Source organism: Borostomias antarcticus (genome assembly GCF_949987555.1).
Source record: "Borostomias antarcticus genome assembly, chromosome: 6".
Taxonomy (NCBI): Eukaryota; Metazoa; Chordata; class Actinopteri; order Stomiiformes; family Stomiidae; genus Borostomias; species Borostomias antarcticus.
In genome coordinates this window covers 25697778-25714969 of record NC_140239.1, presented here as the reverse complement: position 1 = coordinate 25714969, position 17192 = coordinate 25697778, and the positions used below count along the sequence as shown (strand labels likewise).

At 43.4% G+C, this 17192-nt stretch overlaps 3 protein-coding genes across 4 annotated transcripts; 2 read left to right on the top strand and 1 right to left on the bottom strand.

The window, feature by feature from the left end:
* Positions 1 to 18: 18 nt before the first annotated feature.
* On the top strand, positions 19 to 4283 carry katna1 (katanin p60 (ATPase containing) subunit A 1). Of its 2 annotated transcripts, none has more exons than XM_084439724.1 (11): positions 19 to 145; positions 752 to 914; positions 1011 to 1153; positions 1568 to 1751; positions 1952 to 2067; positions 2149 to 2254; positions 2346 to 2504; positions 2628 to 2754; positions 2933 to 3067; positions 3241 to 3367; positions 3586 to 4283. In XM_084439724.1, exons 2-11 carry the CDS (start codon positions 753 to 755, stop codon positions 3782 to 3784), a joined length of 1458 nt encoding a protein of 485 aa, XP_084295850.1. In that variant the 5' UTR covers positions 19 to 145; position 752; the 3' UTR covers positions 3785 to 4283. The 2 variants fall into 2 exon arrangements, with proteins under 2 accessions (XP_084295850.1, XP_084295851.1); XM_084439725.1 differs by lacking the exon at positions 19 to 145 and adding an exon at positions 379 to 506.
* An 80-nt stretch (positions 4284 to 4363) lies between these two features.
* Positions 4364 to 8388, bottom strand: ginm1 (glycoprotein integral membrane 1). Its single transcript, XM_084439307.1, has 8 exons — positions 8249 to 8388; positions 7942 to 8013; positions 7695 to 7794; positions 7437 to 7591; positions 6770 to 6929; positions 6439 to 6662; positions 6185 to 6348; positions 4364 to 6034 (listed from the first exon to the last, which is right to left on the bottom strand). Exons 1-8 carry the CDS (start codon positions 8336 to 8338, stop codon positions 5926 to 5928), a joined length of 1074 nt encoding a protein of 357 aa, XP_084295433.1. The 5' UTR covers positions 8339 to 8388; the 3' UTR covers positions 4364 to 5925.
* A 369-nt stretch (positions 8389 to 8757) lies between these two features.
* Positions 8758 to 13978, top strand: ppil4 (peptidylprolyl isomerase (cyclophilin)-like 4). Its single transcript, XM_084439520.1, has 13 exons — positions 8758 to 8833; positions 9220 to 9287; positions 9447 to 9511; positions 9688 to 9805; positions 9964 to 10106; positions 10535 to 10631; positions 10740 to 10856; positions 10956 to 11080; positions 11181 to 11247; positions 11700 to 11811; positions 11953 to 12049; positions 12229 to 12337; positions 13342 to 13978. The coding sequence occupies exons 1-13, from the start codon at positions 8764 to 8766 to the stop codon at positions 13540 to 13542; spliced, it is 1389 nt and encodes a 462-aa protein (XP_084295646.1). The 5' UTR covers positions 8758 to 8763; the 3' UTR covers positions 13543 to 13978.
* The last annotated feature ends 3214 nt before the right edge of the window (positions 13979 to 17192 follow it).

The window sequence follows — 17192 nt, the reverse complement described above, 5'->3', positions numbered from 1 at the left end:
TTTCCAGCTTTGGTTTGAAATTAACTTAGCTACGCTAGTTCGCTGCAAACACGTCCGTAACAGTAACCATAGAGGCCGTTTTCTTGGAATTATATCTTTGTTTCTGCAAGTTTTCGGTCGTATTCAATTTGAAGGTGTGCAACAGGTGGGTTGGTTAGCATAGCGTTAATGACGTTAGCTAACATAGCTAGGCTAGCTAGACAGCTTTGCAAGCTCACGTCATGTCATGAGTTTGAAAACAAGTTTGCGTGAAAGTAGCGCATCGTTTAATTAAACTCGTAAATAATTTACTTTGTATACTTGTAACCACGTTTGTGCTTAAACATGAAGTACAAGTGTAACGTTGCTCGTGCGGCGATAATGGGACTAAGTTAGCTAGTCCTCGCATACTAGCTAAGTGAGTATGCTAGTAGCTATCTGGCTGGTTTGCCCACGCAGTTAAAAAGTAGTTGTCTAGCTGTGTGTTGTTTTTGTTTTATCAGCCCCGGTGAAGCGGATGAGCGAGTGTAATGATACAACCTTTCTTTAGTATTCAAATAGCTTCCTCCTTCTGAGACATATTGTTTAAACGCAAACATTGTAAACTCCACTGTTACTGGTTACTCCACCCCAGACTTCAGTCTCTTCCCTGTAGTGTCAGACTCTTTGTTTTGCCTGGATTTGAGAGTGAACGTCACGTAGAAAAAAGGTTATTTGGAGGACCTTTTTCTAATTTTTAATCCTGTTCTTGGTTGTATGTCTTTCCCACCAGAATGAGTCTACATGAAATCAGTGAGAATGTGAAGCTTGCCCGTGAGTACGCCTTGCTTGGGAACTACAGCTCTGCAATGGTTTGCTATCAGGGAGTACTCGAACAGATCAAGAAGTACGTTTTAACAGTTCGGGACAGCGGCTTTCAACAGAGATGGCAGCAGGTAGGAGCCATATATTTTGTTGAAAACCCACATACTAAAACGAATGATTCAAGGATTGAATGTGAACCTTTTGTGAGCACTGACATCGTTTGACAGGTATGGCAAGAGATAAATGACGAAAATAGACGTGTTCAAGAGATCATGAGGACTTTGGAGAGCTTTCAACTGGACACCACCCCAACCAAACCAAGCACTGGTAGTCCAGACGGTGACATATGGAAAATGCCAGTAGAGCGAAGGTATGGACAATGTTCCCTACTCTCTCCTTCCTCTCCCTTACTTCAGAAAACCATGCGCTCATAAATATTTATTGCATTTTCACAACTAACTCAAAAAACAAAACATCATTGCTCTTTCTAATTCGTCTTTTCAGAGGAGAATTGTCCCTGATTTGAGTGTGCAGTTGGGGTGTAGCAGTTGGGGTGTAGTGTAACATTACAAGGGGAGAATAAGCTGTTTGTCTGAAGAACATAATTATGCAGTCATATGAGGGAGATTAGTGCTCAGAGTGCCTGGAGTTGGCATGCCCTCCCCCAACCCGCCCCCACACACACAGTTTTTCATCAAATAATAAAAAATATAAAATTCCCAGTAGAAGATGTGAGTGCATGACTTATCGATGTGCCATCGATGTGCCATCTGTCCTATCTCAGAGTATCGCCATGCCCAGTCAGGAGGCCTGCGATGCCCCACAAAGACGGTAAACCCAACAACCGTCTGAGTGTGGGCGTGCGAGCACAGCGACAGTCGCCACGCGGGTCCAATGGCGACAAGGCCACACCTCTGAAGGGCAAGGAAAAGAAAGAGACCTCAGGCAAACCAAAAGAAGACAGCAAGGTGAATGTTCCAGTAGATGTCCTGCAAGATCCTTCCCACTAACTCTGTATGATCTATTAGCACTGTTGACCAAACACTATTCATTGTACAAATGTTTGCCCACAATCATTCCCAGCTTGTTAGTCCGGTTTCTGGCTGAAAGACCTTACCATACCCCGAGCCTGAAGGCAGACAAATAATCCTATGAATTTGCTTTGCAGGACAAAGCTGATGTCTCAGAGAAAGAGGTAAAGAAGTTTGACGGGACAGGATATGACAAAGACCTGGTTGAGGCCCTGGAGAGAGACATCATATCCCAAAATCCAAATGTCAAATGGTTTGTGGCAATCTTAAACTTCCTGAACAGTCTTCTCAAGAAAATTAGATTATCTAACATTGTTTTATCATTTGTTTTTAGGGATGATATTGCAGACTTGGAAGAAGCAAAGAAACTTCTCAAAGAAGCTGTTGTGTTGCCAATGTGGATGCCAGAGTTTTTCAAAGGAATAAGGAGACCATGGAAGGTACTTAGCCACTATCCACTTCCTCCATTATGTTGATTTCACTTATTCTACAAAGACACCTAGTTTGACCCAAGTATACTTTTCTTTTTAGGGGGTGCTTATGGTGGGACCTCCAGGCACAGGGAAGACCCTGCTGGCCAAAGCTGTTGCTACAGAATGCAGAACCACATTCTTCAACGTCTCCTCATCCACCCTCACTTCCAAGTATAGAGGGGAGTCTGAAAAACTGGTCCGCCTTCTGTTTGAAATGGTACGGTTCTCCCATCTGAACCTCGGCCTGTTCTGAGAAAAAGGGTGGGAAAAAACTCTGCCGAATGTGTCATATTAAATGAGACGGGGGTTGGTTCTGTCGGGTGTGTTTGCTTCTGGACAGGCCCGGTTCTATGCCCCCACCACCATCTTCATTGACGAAATAGACTCCATGTGCAGCCGCAGAGGGACGTCTGAGGAACACGAGGCCAGTCGGAGGGTGAAGGCAGAGCTGCTCGTCCAAATGGATGGTAAAGCTTTTTATTTTGACAGCCACTCCATTTTGTCTCGCTGCTGCATCGTGCAATATGAACATTGGCGGTTATGTGACCGCTTAGCTTCGTTGAATAAGTGATTGTAAACGACGTGGGGAAAAAAAAAAAAAAAGGATTTCTAGCTATGATATGATGGTGGTTACATTGTGTTTAGGTGTTGGTGGTGCGTCAGAGAACGATGACCCCTCTAAAATGGTCATGGTACTGGCTGCCACCAACTTCCCCTGGGACATCGATGAGGCCCTGAGGAGACGCCTAGAGAAGAGGATCTACATCCCTCTCCCCTCAGGTCTAGTCACAACAAAGGCTCAAACCTTCCCTACATTTAGTAGTAACCTTTTGATTGCATGACTGAGAACATGTTCTCATTTGCAGGAACACAGTAGAGCATTGTGTGTTAGCGTGCATCTTTTGTTAGAGCGTGGTATTCTAGTCTTCTCTGTGTTGCGGTTGATGCTGCAGCCAATGGCAGGGTGGAGCTACTGAGGATCAATCTGAAGGAGCTGGAGCTGGCCAACGACGTGGATATGGCGAAGATAGCGGAGCAGATGGAGGGCTACTCAGGGGCTGACATCACCAATGTGTGCAGGTATGTTCCTTTTAGTTTCAGCTCGGTGTGTTTCCACTTGAGTGCATAAAAGTGCGCTATTGACGTAAGTGTGAAGTGAAGTTGTGAAATGCCCGTCGTTATCCACTGTCCTGGATGCTAACCTGTGAGCCCTGTCCACTGTACTGGGTGCTAACCTGTGAGCCCTGTCCACTGTACTGGGTGCTAACCTGTGAACCCTGTCTACACCACATCTTCAGGGACGCCTCGCTGATGGCCATGAGGAGGAGGATAGAGGGTCTGACTCCAGAGGAAATACGTAACATTTCCCAGGACGAGATGCACATGCCCACCACCATGGAGGACTTTGAGAGCTCACTAAAAAAAGTGTCCAAGTCTGTATCTGCAGCCGACCTGGAGAAGTATGAGAAGTGGATCGAGGAGTTTGGCTCCTGTTGAAGTTTGTGTCTCGTGTCTGCACGGGTTAGCGGCATGCTGCTGACTAGTTCTGATAACGATCAACACTGGCTGTGTGTGTCATGTCTTCCTTTACTTTGTAAATAATGGATGCTAGGTAATGTGATATGCCTCACGGTAGGGAAGTTACCAAGTGCACCTGAGTAACAGTAGCTCTTCACCTTTACATAGGTTAGGACTGATGGAAAAAAAATTGGTAGAGAACATTCCAGACAACAGATTCCCTATTTTATGTACATAAGTAGAGTTCATTGATACTAGAGACAGTGATTAAGAAATAATATTCACGTGTCCTGTCTTAACAAGAAATTTACTATTTCTACAATTGTTGTACACTTTTGCAAAGTGTCTTTTGCATCTATGGATGTTATCCAGCTGTGCATGGTGGAAGTATGTTAAGCAATGTTACACTACCTAAATGTTTTCTGCACTTGTAATTTAATTGTGTATTCACACTTTTTTGTGGATATGAATTTGTATACAATCATAAAATACTAGCAATATGTTAATAAAGCTTTGTTTAAAAAGTAAAATCAAGATTTTATTGAACTTATTTGCTTTTACAATGAATGCCAGATGCGCTAGAGAAACACATTTATTGAGCAGTATTTAGGAATGATGAAATGTACAGTTTGACTAAGAAATTCTGTACACAAGCCATGCTCCATGCTACTGTAGAACATACACAAGACTGAGATTGTGAGGTGTCACAGGCTAATTAACAGATTTTTATAGTTCTACTTTACCCAGTTAACCAGAATAAAATGGAAGGTGACCAGCTTAGGTCATCATGCAAACTGTGTTTGCTGCCAGGACATACTGTACAATGTCGTTCCTGATAAGAACCCCATATCGCACCTTATCAAACCTCAAAGCCATGCGTAGGTCCTCACAAAGCCTAGCTTGGAAATGACATCTCTATATTGCTCATGCCTAGCCTTCTTTGAGGCAAACAAGCCAGTCCACTAGAAGAGTAGGCTTGACTTGGGCTTAATCAGTCAACAGTAGCATCAACATCCTTTAAGGGAGAATGTGCAGCCAAAATCATTGAATAACATTCCAAATGACAGCCAGTAACCATCTCCACACAAGTTTAAACACACAAATACAAACAGGCATTTAATAAAGCAATATGAGCTATTTCAGTAGGTGCAATGTTGCAGAATACATAGGATGTATCAAATGGACTAGATTATCCCTGTATCGGGGAACATAGTCCTGATAATACAGCCTAACGTATATGCCCGAAGGCTCCAAGCAACACAATATAACAGTGCCTTCTCATTTAGTTAAAATGTTTGGAATGGGGGCATTTCACCTGTGTGCCTCTCAGTCCATTTCAATAAGCCTTTTTCATAACAGCCATTTTGACATGCCAAAGCAGGGTAAACACGTGTAATTTATCAAACTAATTATGGTCCTGTTGTCAGTGTGTCACATTTCAGTGAGCCAACATGCACATTATCAGGGCCCTAACCCACCTAAATCATAAATGGAACAAGGACAAAATTAATGTTATTACACCTGTGTTTACCCTGTTTTGACATGTCAAAATGGCTGCTGGGAAAAAGGCCTATTTCAATCCAAATGCAAGAACATTCAATTAAATTTCCTAACATTTTACAACATTAACAAGTGAATATACATTGGAGAATATTGCACGTCTTTTAGTGCAGGAGTATAACAAACAAAGCAAATTAACATTTTAGCTTAAGTTTGTCTTATGATTTAAGATTGCTTGCAGACATCACATCTTCAGTTAAGTTCTCCAGTCAGAGATAAATCAGCGGCCACAATGAAATGAGCAATCCAAAATAACAAAATTAAAAGATTAGTATCAACATATAGTCAGGTACAGTAATACTTTATAACATGGAGAAAAATTGTTACTGAGGCACTGTGAGGTAACAAAATCATAACAGAACAGTAACAGTGTGCAGTAGGTCCTTGAGCATGTTCTTACTTCAGTAGAAACATTTCATATTCATGTTGTCAAAGAAGGATAAAATTCATGGGCAAACAAGCCATATGAATGAATGCATGTGTATAGGCGCTACAAAGAGAAAGATGTTTTCTCTGACCAGATAATGCCTCCATAATGTTCCCCCCCCACCGGTCTTCATTCAAGGCTTCTTCTCCTCCTCCTCCTCCACCTCTATTTCTATGTTCTCTAGCAGGGTATGTTTCTCATCCTCTGGCATCAGGGTGACCGGATTTAAGTGGAAGATTCCCCTAGGAGAAAAAACAATAACTTGGTCAATATCAGTCAAGATCAAGGCACTTTGTAGGTTGAATTTAAAAGTGTGAGAAGTTATCTAGGACACTACAATAATAAACATGTGGATAGTCTTGTCAGGAGTCTGGTCCCTTGTGAAAACATACTTGTGTTCACATGTTGGGAAGAGCATGTCCAGGATCTTCACTATGACCGCGGACCCAACGACACCGATCACCACTACCCACATGACCAGGAAGAATAGGGGCAGAGACTCAGACCAGAAGCGGCGCATGCGGTCCCTCATCCTCTCCACCCATCGACACATAGCCTGTGAAGAGAAAGGTGCGTACTGTATATACATTCTAAAAAAAAAATAGAATACGTGTCGATTTTTGGATTTTGTCTGAGATTTGCTCACACTGTAAGAAGACAGAGATTCCTGGAGGGGTTTCTCTGTCGGCTGCTGATCCGATTCCTCATCATCATCATCATCGTCACCATCTCGGGCATCGTAGAGTAGGTTTGGGTCCATGCGCAGAGGCGTCTCTGGAAGCTTTCCAGGGGCAGCTATCTCCTCCTGTGTGGTCTCAGCATGCTTCAGGTGGTAGTGACTTGTGGTTTGGGAGATCACTTGGTCCTCAGCTGAGAGGATGGAACAAGAGAGTACAGAATCATCTGCAAACTGAATGGACAGAACTGGTCCTTCTCACATTTTCTCATGGGAAAAGCTGTCAAGATTGATGTTTTACCTTTTTTGGGATTTGTTGGATCTGTGATGACCACGTCATTTTCCCTTGGGATCCTGAAGATCTCACTGTGTCCAATGGGGTAGGTATTGGTGTACTGAGCAAGTTTCTGGAAATTTGGGCTCATCAGTATTTTCACTTCGCACATCTCTGGCTGGTGAACCTAAATGAAACAGATACAGAGGGGGAAAAAATAAAATAATGTACAACCTATATTTAATTTAAAGCCTTATTCCAGGCTTGTCATTGGAAACAGTCTCGCATAGCCAGACCTATCTCCACACTTCGTTTACGCTGTGCCAGCACCGGAGATAGGTCTGGCTGGACATATTACCATTCTGCAATAGGGGGGGGGGGGACACAGTATTTCTTTAAACCAACCACAGTCGTCTTGGGCAGAGCCAGCCCCGGACGCAGCAATGGTGCTCTTGCAAAATAGTCTGGATCGAATCTGATTGGTGCCGAGAGAATCTCTTGGCCCGAATCAGATTAATTTGCGTCGCCAGTCTCGCCACTGATTGGGCAGTGTGACAACAAATGACAAGGTTTATTGCCAAAACCTACATCCGTTGAGTCAGACTATTGGAAACATGATTATAAGTGTGTAAAAAAGTGTGTCATTACTTCAAGTTTGGCAACGCTTACATTACATGTATATTGCTTTGCTTACCTTTCTTCCCTCCATCTCTATGACCTCACTGAACACCTGCAGAGCCACCACTTCCTCCGAATCACTCCACAAGCGATTCTGACTAACCATCACTCGGGTGACAGTAGAGACAAAATCGCCTGATTCAAATTCACTGGTACCATTGGTGGTGTCCACTGCGAAAACACAGAGAGAGGACAGTGGAGTTTGTCATGAATGATGTTAAGCAGCAGTGTAGTGGTTGAAATATCTGGCAAACAATACGTCTAGGAAACTCACAGAGCAGAGCTTGGCAGATCAACCTCGTCACTCCAGACAACTCCACAGGTATGTCATTGATGAGCACCTGCTCTTCATCTACTGAAATATTCAGGTTGATCTGAAAAAAATAGAAATGCGTAGCCCGGCCTCGTCAAATTGTGAGTTACTGATTTAACATCCTTTAATTTTGTAAATGCTGGAAACATGTACAAGAATAAGAGCTGATTGTAGGAGTTCGCTAGCTAATCCAATTGAATGTACTTACCTGCAAATTGTTGGACTCCTGCACTTGAGTGTCGCCTAGGGTTCCTGCCGTTACATTGATCAGAATGTTTTCCTGTGGGAAGCCAAAGGGAAATGAAGGTCTTTATAATTTTAACCAAAATAAATATTGGTGATTACTCTAGAGAGGCATTTACACCAATTTGGCTAGCTAGCTATGCAGTGGTTTGTTGACGCACTCAGTCAAGTAACGTTAACGTTATCCCAGCTAACGTAAACATACCGCCTCCTCCTAGACTTAGTGAAGCTAATGCGAGCTCCCATTGAATGGTTAGAATCGCATCTCTTACCGTGTTCAGCTGTCGAGGTGCCGATTCCACGAAAATTATTGAAAGAAACAATACAAATATTGGATAAAATGATTTTCGTGTTAACGCCATCTTGTTAGCTGGCTAGCCGTCGTCCTCAGTACAGTGCGCGTTCGAGTCGCTAGCCGAGTAGCAAAGGTTTTATTTATTTTGAGTACCCGGGTCGCCCCCCGGTGTAGGGTTATGATTTTTCGCGGGCGGCGAACTGATTATGATTTTTCGCGGGCGGCCGCCTGTTTATAGCTGGGTGCCGTCATATGAATTTACGCTTAAAATTTCAAGACAAAGCTACGAGCAGTGGTAAGGATGATTTTGGTAAGCCGTGCACTGGAAAGGAGGGCACACACAGCCGCTCCGCCACAAAGGTTTGGCCAAAGCCACGTGCCCATTTTATTTAAATTGACACCAAAACGAGACGACCTACAAACGCCCACAATAATGACGCTTATTTACTGCGCATGCCTAGTTTGCCACCTAGCTGAATAGCGCTTGCTAATATGGCGGTACTTCTTGAAACAACGTTAGGAGATATCGTTATTGATTTATTTACAGAAGAAAGACCTAAGAGTAAGAACATATACGGAGAGCACTAACATTGACAGCCACACATTGCATGTTGTAAACATTTGTTGATAAAGTGCATCCTCAATTCAGAGGCTGTTAAGCTACGTTACCTAACGTTAGCTAACGTTTGCTAGCTAGATCAACGACGTTGAATGACCACCTAGTTATAACCAGCCAAGTTACTACTGACTAGCTGCATTAATGAAGCAATAAAATAGATGGCTCTATTCTGGAACCTTGTAGCTAGTCGAAATAGCTGTCAAAACTGCAGCTAGCCCTATAACTGTCGAGGTAGCTTGTTAACTGAAGTAAGAACTCAAAAAGTTTTGCTGCATTGCTTTCCTACCTAGCCAACTAAAGTCTATTGTCATGTCTCCCATCTCTTGCAGCGACCCTGAATTTCCTTAAGTTATGCAAAATCAAATTCTACAACTACTGCCTCATTCACAATGTTCAGGTAAAATGCTTTGTATATATGTGAAGAAAATAATTTACATTCCCCCCTCAGAATGTAACAAGGTGATTCATTAAGTATTGAGATACCCTATGAAGGTAGTCGGATGACTGGTTAGGTTTGTCTAAAGACATAAAAACTGACTTGTCTTTTCCTTTCCAGAGAGACTTCATTGTGCAGACTGGAGACCCCACTGGGACTGGTCGTGGTGGAGAGTCCGTCTTTAGGTCAGCTGTTTTCACCGTCCACCTCATCTTGCCTCCTCCATGACAGGGATGGATTGTTCAAGGCCAGGAACCTTGGACCTCCATGTGTTGCAATGTGTGATGATTGTATTTTATTATTGTGGCATTGATTGTTGTGATAATGATCAAGATGGATTTTATATTTTCAATGTCATCAGCAAGCTCTATGGGGATCAGGCACGCTTCTTTGACTTGGAGAAAGTACCACGCATCAAACACAGAAAGAAGGGGATGGTGTCGATGGTGAACAATGGCAGTGACCAGCATGGCTCCCAGGTCAGCAACAAAGGATCAAAGCACAACATTAATTTAACTTTGCCTGTGTAGATAATTCTCCCAGAAAGCTTTGTGCATTGTTTACATGGGTAAGAGTGTATCACATGTCTGAACCGGTGTGTTCAGTGTGTGTATTTTGTCACCATGTTCTTCCCCAGTTCCTCATTACCACTGGGGAGAACCTGGACTACCTGGATGGAGTTCACACCGTGTTTGGAGAAGTGTCAGAGGGAATGGATGTCTTAGCCAAGATCAACGAGACCTTTGTTGACAAAGACTTCATCCCTTTTCAAGATATCAGGTGATCAGTTCAAGTGTCGTGAACCTGTGTTTTTTTTTGTGACAGACGTGTAGTATACAATAAAATTTGCATCAAAGCGTTCAGCCAACCTCTCTTGAGTAGTGCATACTAAAGAGAGAGGGATGCTCTCTTGAGTAGTGCATACTAAAGAGAGAGGGATGCTCTCTTGAGTAGTGCATACTAAAGAGAGAGGGATGCTCTCTTGAGTAGTGCATACTAAAGAGAGAGGGATGCTCTCTTGAGTAGTGCATACTAAAGAGAGAGGGATGCTCTCTTGAGTAGTGCATACTAAAGAGAGAGGGATGCTCTCTTGAGTAGTGAATACTAAAGAGAGAGGGATGCTCTCTTGAGTAGTGCATACTAAAGAGAGGGATGCTCTCTTGAGTAGTGAATACTAAAGAGAGATGGATGCTCTCTTGTCATTTCAGGATTAATCACACCGTGATTCTGGACGACCCTTTCGACGACCCGCCCAACCTGCCAGTGCCTGACCGCTCTCCCGAGCCGACCAAGGACCAGCTAGATGTGATTATTATATTATTCTACACCGCACCACACATCAACGTAGCACGTGGCGGCGTGTGAACTATCTCTCTAACCCTCGCCTCAACTCTGCCGCTCTCCGTGTGCCAGAGCGGTCGTATCGGGGCGGACGAGGCAATCGACGACACCGAGGGGAAAGAGGCCGAGGAGCTGGACGAGCTGCTGAAGGAGAAGGAGGCGAAGACCCAGGCCATCCTGCTGGAGATGGTGAGAGCCTCCGCACAGCCTCTGAGAGGAAACCAGAAAACCTACAATGGATATGTTAGTGGATGAGGAAGATAATTGTGCACGCGGTTGTTTTCTAAGGTGGGTGACCTCCCCGACGCAGACGTGAAACCTCCAGAGAATGTGCTGTTTGTGTGCAAGCTGAACCCTGTCACCACAGACGAGGACCTGGAGATCATCTTCTCCCGTTTTGGCCTCATCAAAAGGTAGATCTATTATCTATATCACACTGACCTCCATACCACAACAACCTGTCCGATTATTTCCTCAAATCATTCAATGCAAATTTGTGTTGTTTTGGTGCAGCTGTGAGATCATCAGAGACTGGAAATCAGGAGAGTCCTTGTGCTATGCTTTCATAGAGTTTGAGAAGGTGGGTATTGGCTTGACTTTCAGACATGAATGAAGGCATCAAAACCTTGTATGACTACAGACACTGTTGAATTTAAATGAGGCTGAACAGTGATAGAGGGCGCTATCTAGTTAGAATTGAGAGTGGAGGAAAATAAAGTTAGGTTTGGTTATATGCAGGATAGATCAAAGTTCAGATGTTTAATTTTGCACAAAAAATGCCTCGTGGGACCATCCTGATCACCTGCCACGTAGTTTTGAAAGTGCCTGCCCAATTTCCGGCAAAGCTTTCATCTGGTGCGCGTCAGGTTACAAAAAATAATAATTGATACTTATATAATTATTGATTCAAATATGCTTTTCCCTCGTTTTACATACTTATTCGGACTTGTGTTGTGACCTTTTTCAGATTTCTTTACATATTATGTATATCATTATACATTTTAATATACATGTGCTCCTCTATGTCCCCAGGAGGAGGACTGTGAAAAAGCCTATTTCAAGATGGACAATGTGCTCATAGACGATCGACGCATACATGTAGACTTCAGCCAGTCCGTCTCTAAGATTAAATGGAAAGGCAAAGGTATGCATATGAGACACACGACTCGTTGGAGTGATTTGACATGTCTGAGTTCCGTTATATACACTACCAGGTCGTGTTCAGAACTTGCACTTGTGCATACAGTGGAATATAATTAAGAGCTTAATTCTTTTCTTTATTTAGGTGGGAAGTATACCAAAGATGACTTCAAAGCCTATGAAAAAGATGTAGACACTCGATCTAAATTGGCCCTTAAGGACAAAGCCAAACCGAAACAAGAGTATCCTTGTACTTTTTTTTTACAGTTTACATGCTCAAATTAAGGTCATTGTGTTTTGAATGCCTAGTGGGTATTTGGAGGCTCTGAAACTGGTCTGTCACTGTAGAAACCTTTTTTGGCACCCACTTCAGGAATTAACACCCTCCACTTCCTTGAGTTTTCCTTATCCTTCCCAAAAGCTCCAAGTATGACTTACTGTTAGAAGAAGAGGAAGAAGGAACGAGCCATCGGCATTCTGACAAGAAGCACAAAGAAAAGAAACCCCATCACTCAGATGACAAATCCAAGGTACAACCTTACTGATTGCTTTCTCAGGTGTGGGCCAGGGGGAGGAAGAAACATGCTTTTTTTTCTTTTACTCTTCCACAACAACAGTTGTATTCATTCAGTGATGCTTAGTAATCATGACTTTTGTTGGATCATGTGAAGACCAGTTAATATTACTCCAACCAGACATAGTAAAGCCACTTTTGTTTCACCACCTCCCTCTAATCCTGTTATCTTTCTCTCTCTCTCTCTCTCTCTCTCCCTCTCTCTCTCTCAAATTCAAATAAGCTTTATTGGCATGACAGTTGAAAAAACCTATGTTGCCAGAACAGTACAGACAATTATTAACATTTACAAATAATAAGAAATTGGCATACAATAATACAAATATCAACAATACAATCTATCTCTCTCTCTGTCTCAATTCAATTCAGTTGGCTTTATTGGCATGACATAACACTGTACAGTACATATTGCCAAAGCAGCTTTTGAACATTGAAAAACAACATTAATAATTAGAAAGAGCAAAGAAACATAGGTACTACAAGACAAAACAAATGAACAGTTGTCGATATAGCAGCAACAGCAAGAAACAAATAAATAAATAAAAAAGATAAAAATACAGGAGAAAACAAATTATGTTGTCAGATATAACAACAATGACGCGTGTCAGGTGACTGTCACTCACTGTCCCTCAGTCTATGGCAGGAGTCCTCTCCTAGTAGGATAGGTGTTTTTTCCTCATCTAACAAGTTAAGAAAACCTTTTGTTACACATTCAAATAAATAAAAAAAAGTGTTTCTCTAATATGTTTATACTTTTCACATTTGGTGAGGAAGTGCAGTTCTGTTTCAGGCTCGCTGAGGGTGCAGGGAGCCAGGTTTTCCTGTTCCTCCCTTTTTCAACAGCAAGGCTGTGCTCACTCAGTCTCTCTCTCCCCCTCTCTCTCTTTCTCTCTCTCTCTCCCCCTCTCTCTCTCTCTCCCCCTCTCTCGCTCTCCCTCTCCCTCTCTCAAAACCCCACAGGACAGTGAGGAGAGCAGGCGAGAGAGGAAGGCGGGACGCCAGCGCTCCCGGTCCCGGTCCCGGGAGGGCCACCACAAGCACAGCAAGTCCAGGGACAAGCACCGCCAGGAGGGCCGGGAGAAGGGCCACAGCCGCTGGGACAGGAGCCGCAGCCGCTCGCCCAGGAAGTCCAAGGACAAGGAGAGTCGCAGACACCGCTGAGGGAGACGGGAGCCATCCACCAGGCCGCCGCTGCCTGCCCGTGCGAGAGGACAGTATGAACTTCCAGCAGCCACACCTCCCACCCCCCACCACACACACAATTAATTATGGATGCTGAAAGACGTTGATTCTTCAACCTGTAATGCTAGATTCCAGTCACCCAGAATAGATGTCCCTGAACGTCATTGTCCTAATCAGTCCCTAGGCCCGCTTTTGGTTTGACATCCCGGTCTGATCTTCAAAATAAAACTTGTTCATTATGAATGGTGGGGAACGATGATTGCTCTTCGACCTGAACTGCTGGATTTCTACAGTGTGAGGCCCCTGTTAAGTAACCCCTTCACTCACACATCCCCTCCAGCAAGCTTGTAAGCTTGTCAGCGGTTTAAAGATATGCGGTGATTTACCCTGTATCCCCACTCAGCTCTTTCAAGAACCCGATGAATCATTTTGTTTGTGTTTGACCTTTGATTGATTGTAGTGTCATACTACTTTTATACACTGAATAAAATGTAGGTGTGGAGACTGTGTTTTTCCTTGACTGATAAGGGAACTCTCTGTGTTACCCTCCCCCAACTACTTACAGGTCATGTCATTTCACATACCTGAAAGAGGCTGGTTTGAACATATGTAGCCAAGAACAATAGAGCCACAGTAGCTGAAATGCCCGTGTTGCAGTGGTTGAATTCTTTATTGATTCTATTTTGGTTACCGGCTGTGACTGTTAGGGTACTGTTAGTCCTATCTAAACATGTGTATTGGCCGCATGCTTAGAGAAGCTAAAGGAGAGCTATTTGATTTTGCCATTGGTCAGAATAATGCTTTCAGTATTGTTGAATTGCAGCGATGCATGCTTGTGTTCTTCAATCTGCCTGTTTTCAAGTCATCTAGATTTTTCCCAGGTATCCCCTCGTGGTACAGTGCATTGTGGGTCACAGCCGCCACCTCCATCTCCCCCGGAGTTCCCTGAAGCAAATGTCATAATTTGTCTGTTGACATTTGGAATCATCTCACTTCGGTTGTTTCTCAGAATGAGATACCAATTTCATTTTTGTTTGGTCGTTTTTAGCCGGTAGTGGGTGTAGGGGTGGGGTGGAACCAGACGACTGTGGGAAGGAAAGCCGACAAAGGTTAGCAGTGCGGTCAAAGTTCAGTGAAAGTCAGAGAAATAATCAGAATGGAAAAACTTGTTTTCTACTCGAGATCTGTCTGAGACGTCTAGTGCTCCACAGTACCTGGCAATACTTTCACTCTGCAATCATATTTCTGAGAATGTCTTTATTGTTGTGTACACTGCCGCAGCCCTAGTACTTTCACACATTTTTCTGAACCGAGGGAAACTATTGCAGTTGTAAATCCAACAATCAGACCTTCATTGCCATCATGAGGAAGTACTAGGGAGCAGTTAAAGTTCAAGCAGAACAGGTAGAGTTCAAGCCATCACCAATTATAAACCGATTGTGATTCCTCAGAACAGGCAAGCGTAAACAGGTCGAACAATATCTTTAAAAAACGATGCACTGTCTGTACCTGTGCAGTTGTGTTCAACATAATTGTAGATACTGTACTTAGAATAGTAACACCTCTCACTAGCTCAAGTCAGAGTTCTGAACATTTGTCGTTTTTCTTTTCGCCCTGCACTGTGATATAAAAAAAAAAAACACCTACAACTCCTGAGAGTGGAGAGCATTAAACTATTTCCAAGAAATCCAACCAGATTTGGAGTGAGTCACCAGGCCTCCCCTCTCACTTTACTATCTGGTGAATATCAAACCACTGAGTGGAAAGGCGTGGGGGTAGGCGTCAGGCGAGGTGATCCCCGCTGTGGAAGGATGTAGAGGCGGACAGAGTTCCCTCATCTCGTACACCTCAACATTCTAGTATTTTCTGATCGTCCCTCAAACTGTTTGCCTCCCTTAAGTCGTGTCCTAGCTGATGTTTTCCTGGAATATACAGAACAGGAGCAGCCAGGAAATGCTTTGGCAGGCCCTGCAGCTCAACATGCTCAGACAGCATACAGGGAAGTCATGTGATGTTCATGCAGGAACCTGTTGTGGCGTTGAACATCATTACCAGCTGTGGCGTCTCTCGATCTCTCTCCGTTTCATAAATGTGTGAAAGACAACATTGCATTTTAAGAACTGAAAGCACAACATTTTTTCTGACATGGTAGATGATTACTTGCTCACTGTGTAAATCTATTTACACACCAAGAGTATGTATACGTGTATACACACTAGAGTCTATAGAGATACTATAAGGAAAAGGGATTACAAGAATTCCTATGTACCTGTATCCGTACTTGTTACACATGGCAAATAAACCTATTCTATCAGACATTATGTACACTGGGAACATTGGGCAACCATATTGCACATCAGCACAACATTTAATACATGTTTGTCATTGTCACACAATGGTAGTGATAGTGGCCAACTTCCTTCTGAAGTGCGTGAACATGAGAACGTTGAGGGATTAAAGCATCTACAGTACCTACAGTAACCACCATGCTTACCTGAATGAGCTGGATGAGGTTTGTGCCATTCTATTGTGCTTTTTCTGCACACATGCAAAACATTTGAACTGTTCCTCCTGGGCGGTCTGGGCCAGTGCAGATATCTTGTGTAGTTCTGACATGGTTACAGATCTGCTACATTCATTCATGTAGAAATACTGTATATGTCCATGTCAAACAGTTTATACTGTACTGCAGTTCTACATTCTCACTTCTAAACCTATAATGTCCAAAACAGATCCTTCACCGACACAACACATTGTAGTCCCCAGTCTTGTGAATTGAAATATTCTGATCTATCTACATTTGTCAGCAGGCTCATTTTGGTTTAGCTCTCCATATTCTTGAGTGGTTTGTTTAACGCTTGAGCCCCGTCAGTGCAGGCTTGCGTGCAATATCAGATTCTCTCCAAATTCTCTTTTGACAGCTCTATTGTTCTTCGGAAAGACCTGCTGGCATACTATTATGCCATCATGGAATTCTATGCGAATGAGAGAACGCCACAATAAGTCACTTCCTGCCATCTTAGTTAAGGGTTCTCAATTCACGTCTTTGATTTTAGCCAGTGAATTAAAGCTTTGTTTGAATCAACCTCTAGCTATCTTGAGGTCATTTTATGACTATAACAACAACAGAAGGAGGCAGCAGAGTGGAGAATAGCGCCACCTCTATGTCACTGTTCAGACAGCCAGGCAAGTGGGAACTGTACACCTCCCCTCTGTGGCTCTGAAACCACACACCAGGAAGAGCTGAGGAGGGTGGGTCATCAACCCTCAGGTATACAAACATTCTGAACCAAAGGCTCTGCTGGAGCTGGGATGAGGAAGTCTAATGAATACGTTAAGACAGCCTTTTGCTTCCTTTACGGTAGGTTCTGAGCAAACTCGGCTAACTTCCTCCTATGACTAATCGGTGTGCACACACACACACACACTCTGGCTCTGTCTGTTAGCGTGACAGAGGCAGCTCACACAGCAGACACTGAGGCTCTCTCCCAGGTAAGCTGATGATCCACCCCGCTGCTCACTGAAGGTGTAAGTATAGGAAGAATCTGGCAGAGTGCACCTGATACACCACCAGGTAGACCATACATAGCTCTATATAGGCTGGTCTGATGTTATGTACCTCAATGACG

What these genes read in the sequence shown, in the direction of transcription:
- katna1 (XM_084439724.1), top strand. Translation starts at nt 753, where the DNA reads ATGAGTCTACATGAAATCAGTGAGAATGTGAAGCTTGCCCGTGAGTAC. An exon ending in AAAATGCCAGTAGAGCGAAG is followed by an intron (nt 1,154 to 1,567) that starts GTATGGACAATG and finishes GTCCTATCTCAG; the next exon opens with AGTATCGCCATGCCCAGTCA. An exon ending in TCCGCCTTCTGTTTGAAATG is followed by an intron (nt 2,505 to 2,627) that starts GTACGGTTCTCC and finishes GCTTCTGGACAG; the next exon opens with GCCCGGTTCTATGCCCCCAC.
- ginm1 (XM_084439307.1), bottom strand. Translation starts at nt 8,338, where the DNA reads ATGGCGTTAACACGAAAATCATTTTATCCAATATTTGTATTGTTTCTT. An exon ending in CACCTCGACAGCTGAACACG is followed by an intron (nt 8,014 to 8,248) that starts GTAAGAGATGCG and finishes GGCTTCCCACAG; the next exon opens with GAAAACATTCTGATCAATGT. An exon ending in TAGAGATGGAGGGAAGAAAG is followed by an intron (nt 6,930 to 7,436) that starts GTAAGCAAAGCA and finishes TGTTTCATTTAG; the next exon opens with GTTCACCAGCCAGAGATGTG.
- ppil4 (XM_084439520.1), top strand. Translation starts at nt 8,764, where the DNA reads ATGGCGGTACTTCTTGAAACAACGTTAGGAGATATCGTTATTGATTTA. An exon ending in CTTTCATAGAGTTTGAGAAG is followed by an intron (nt 11,248 to 11,699) that starts GTGGGTATTGGC and finishes CTATGTCCCCAG; the next exon opens with GAGGAGGACTGTGAAAAAGC. An exon ending in GATTAAATGGAAAGGCAAAG is followed by an intron (nt 11,812 to 11,952) that starts GTATGCATATGA and finishes TTCTTTATTTAG; the next exon opens with GTGGGAAGTATACCAAAGAT.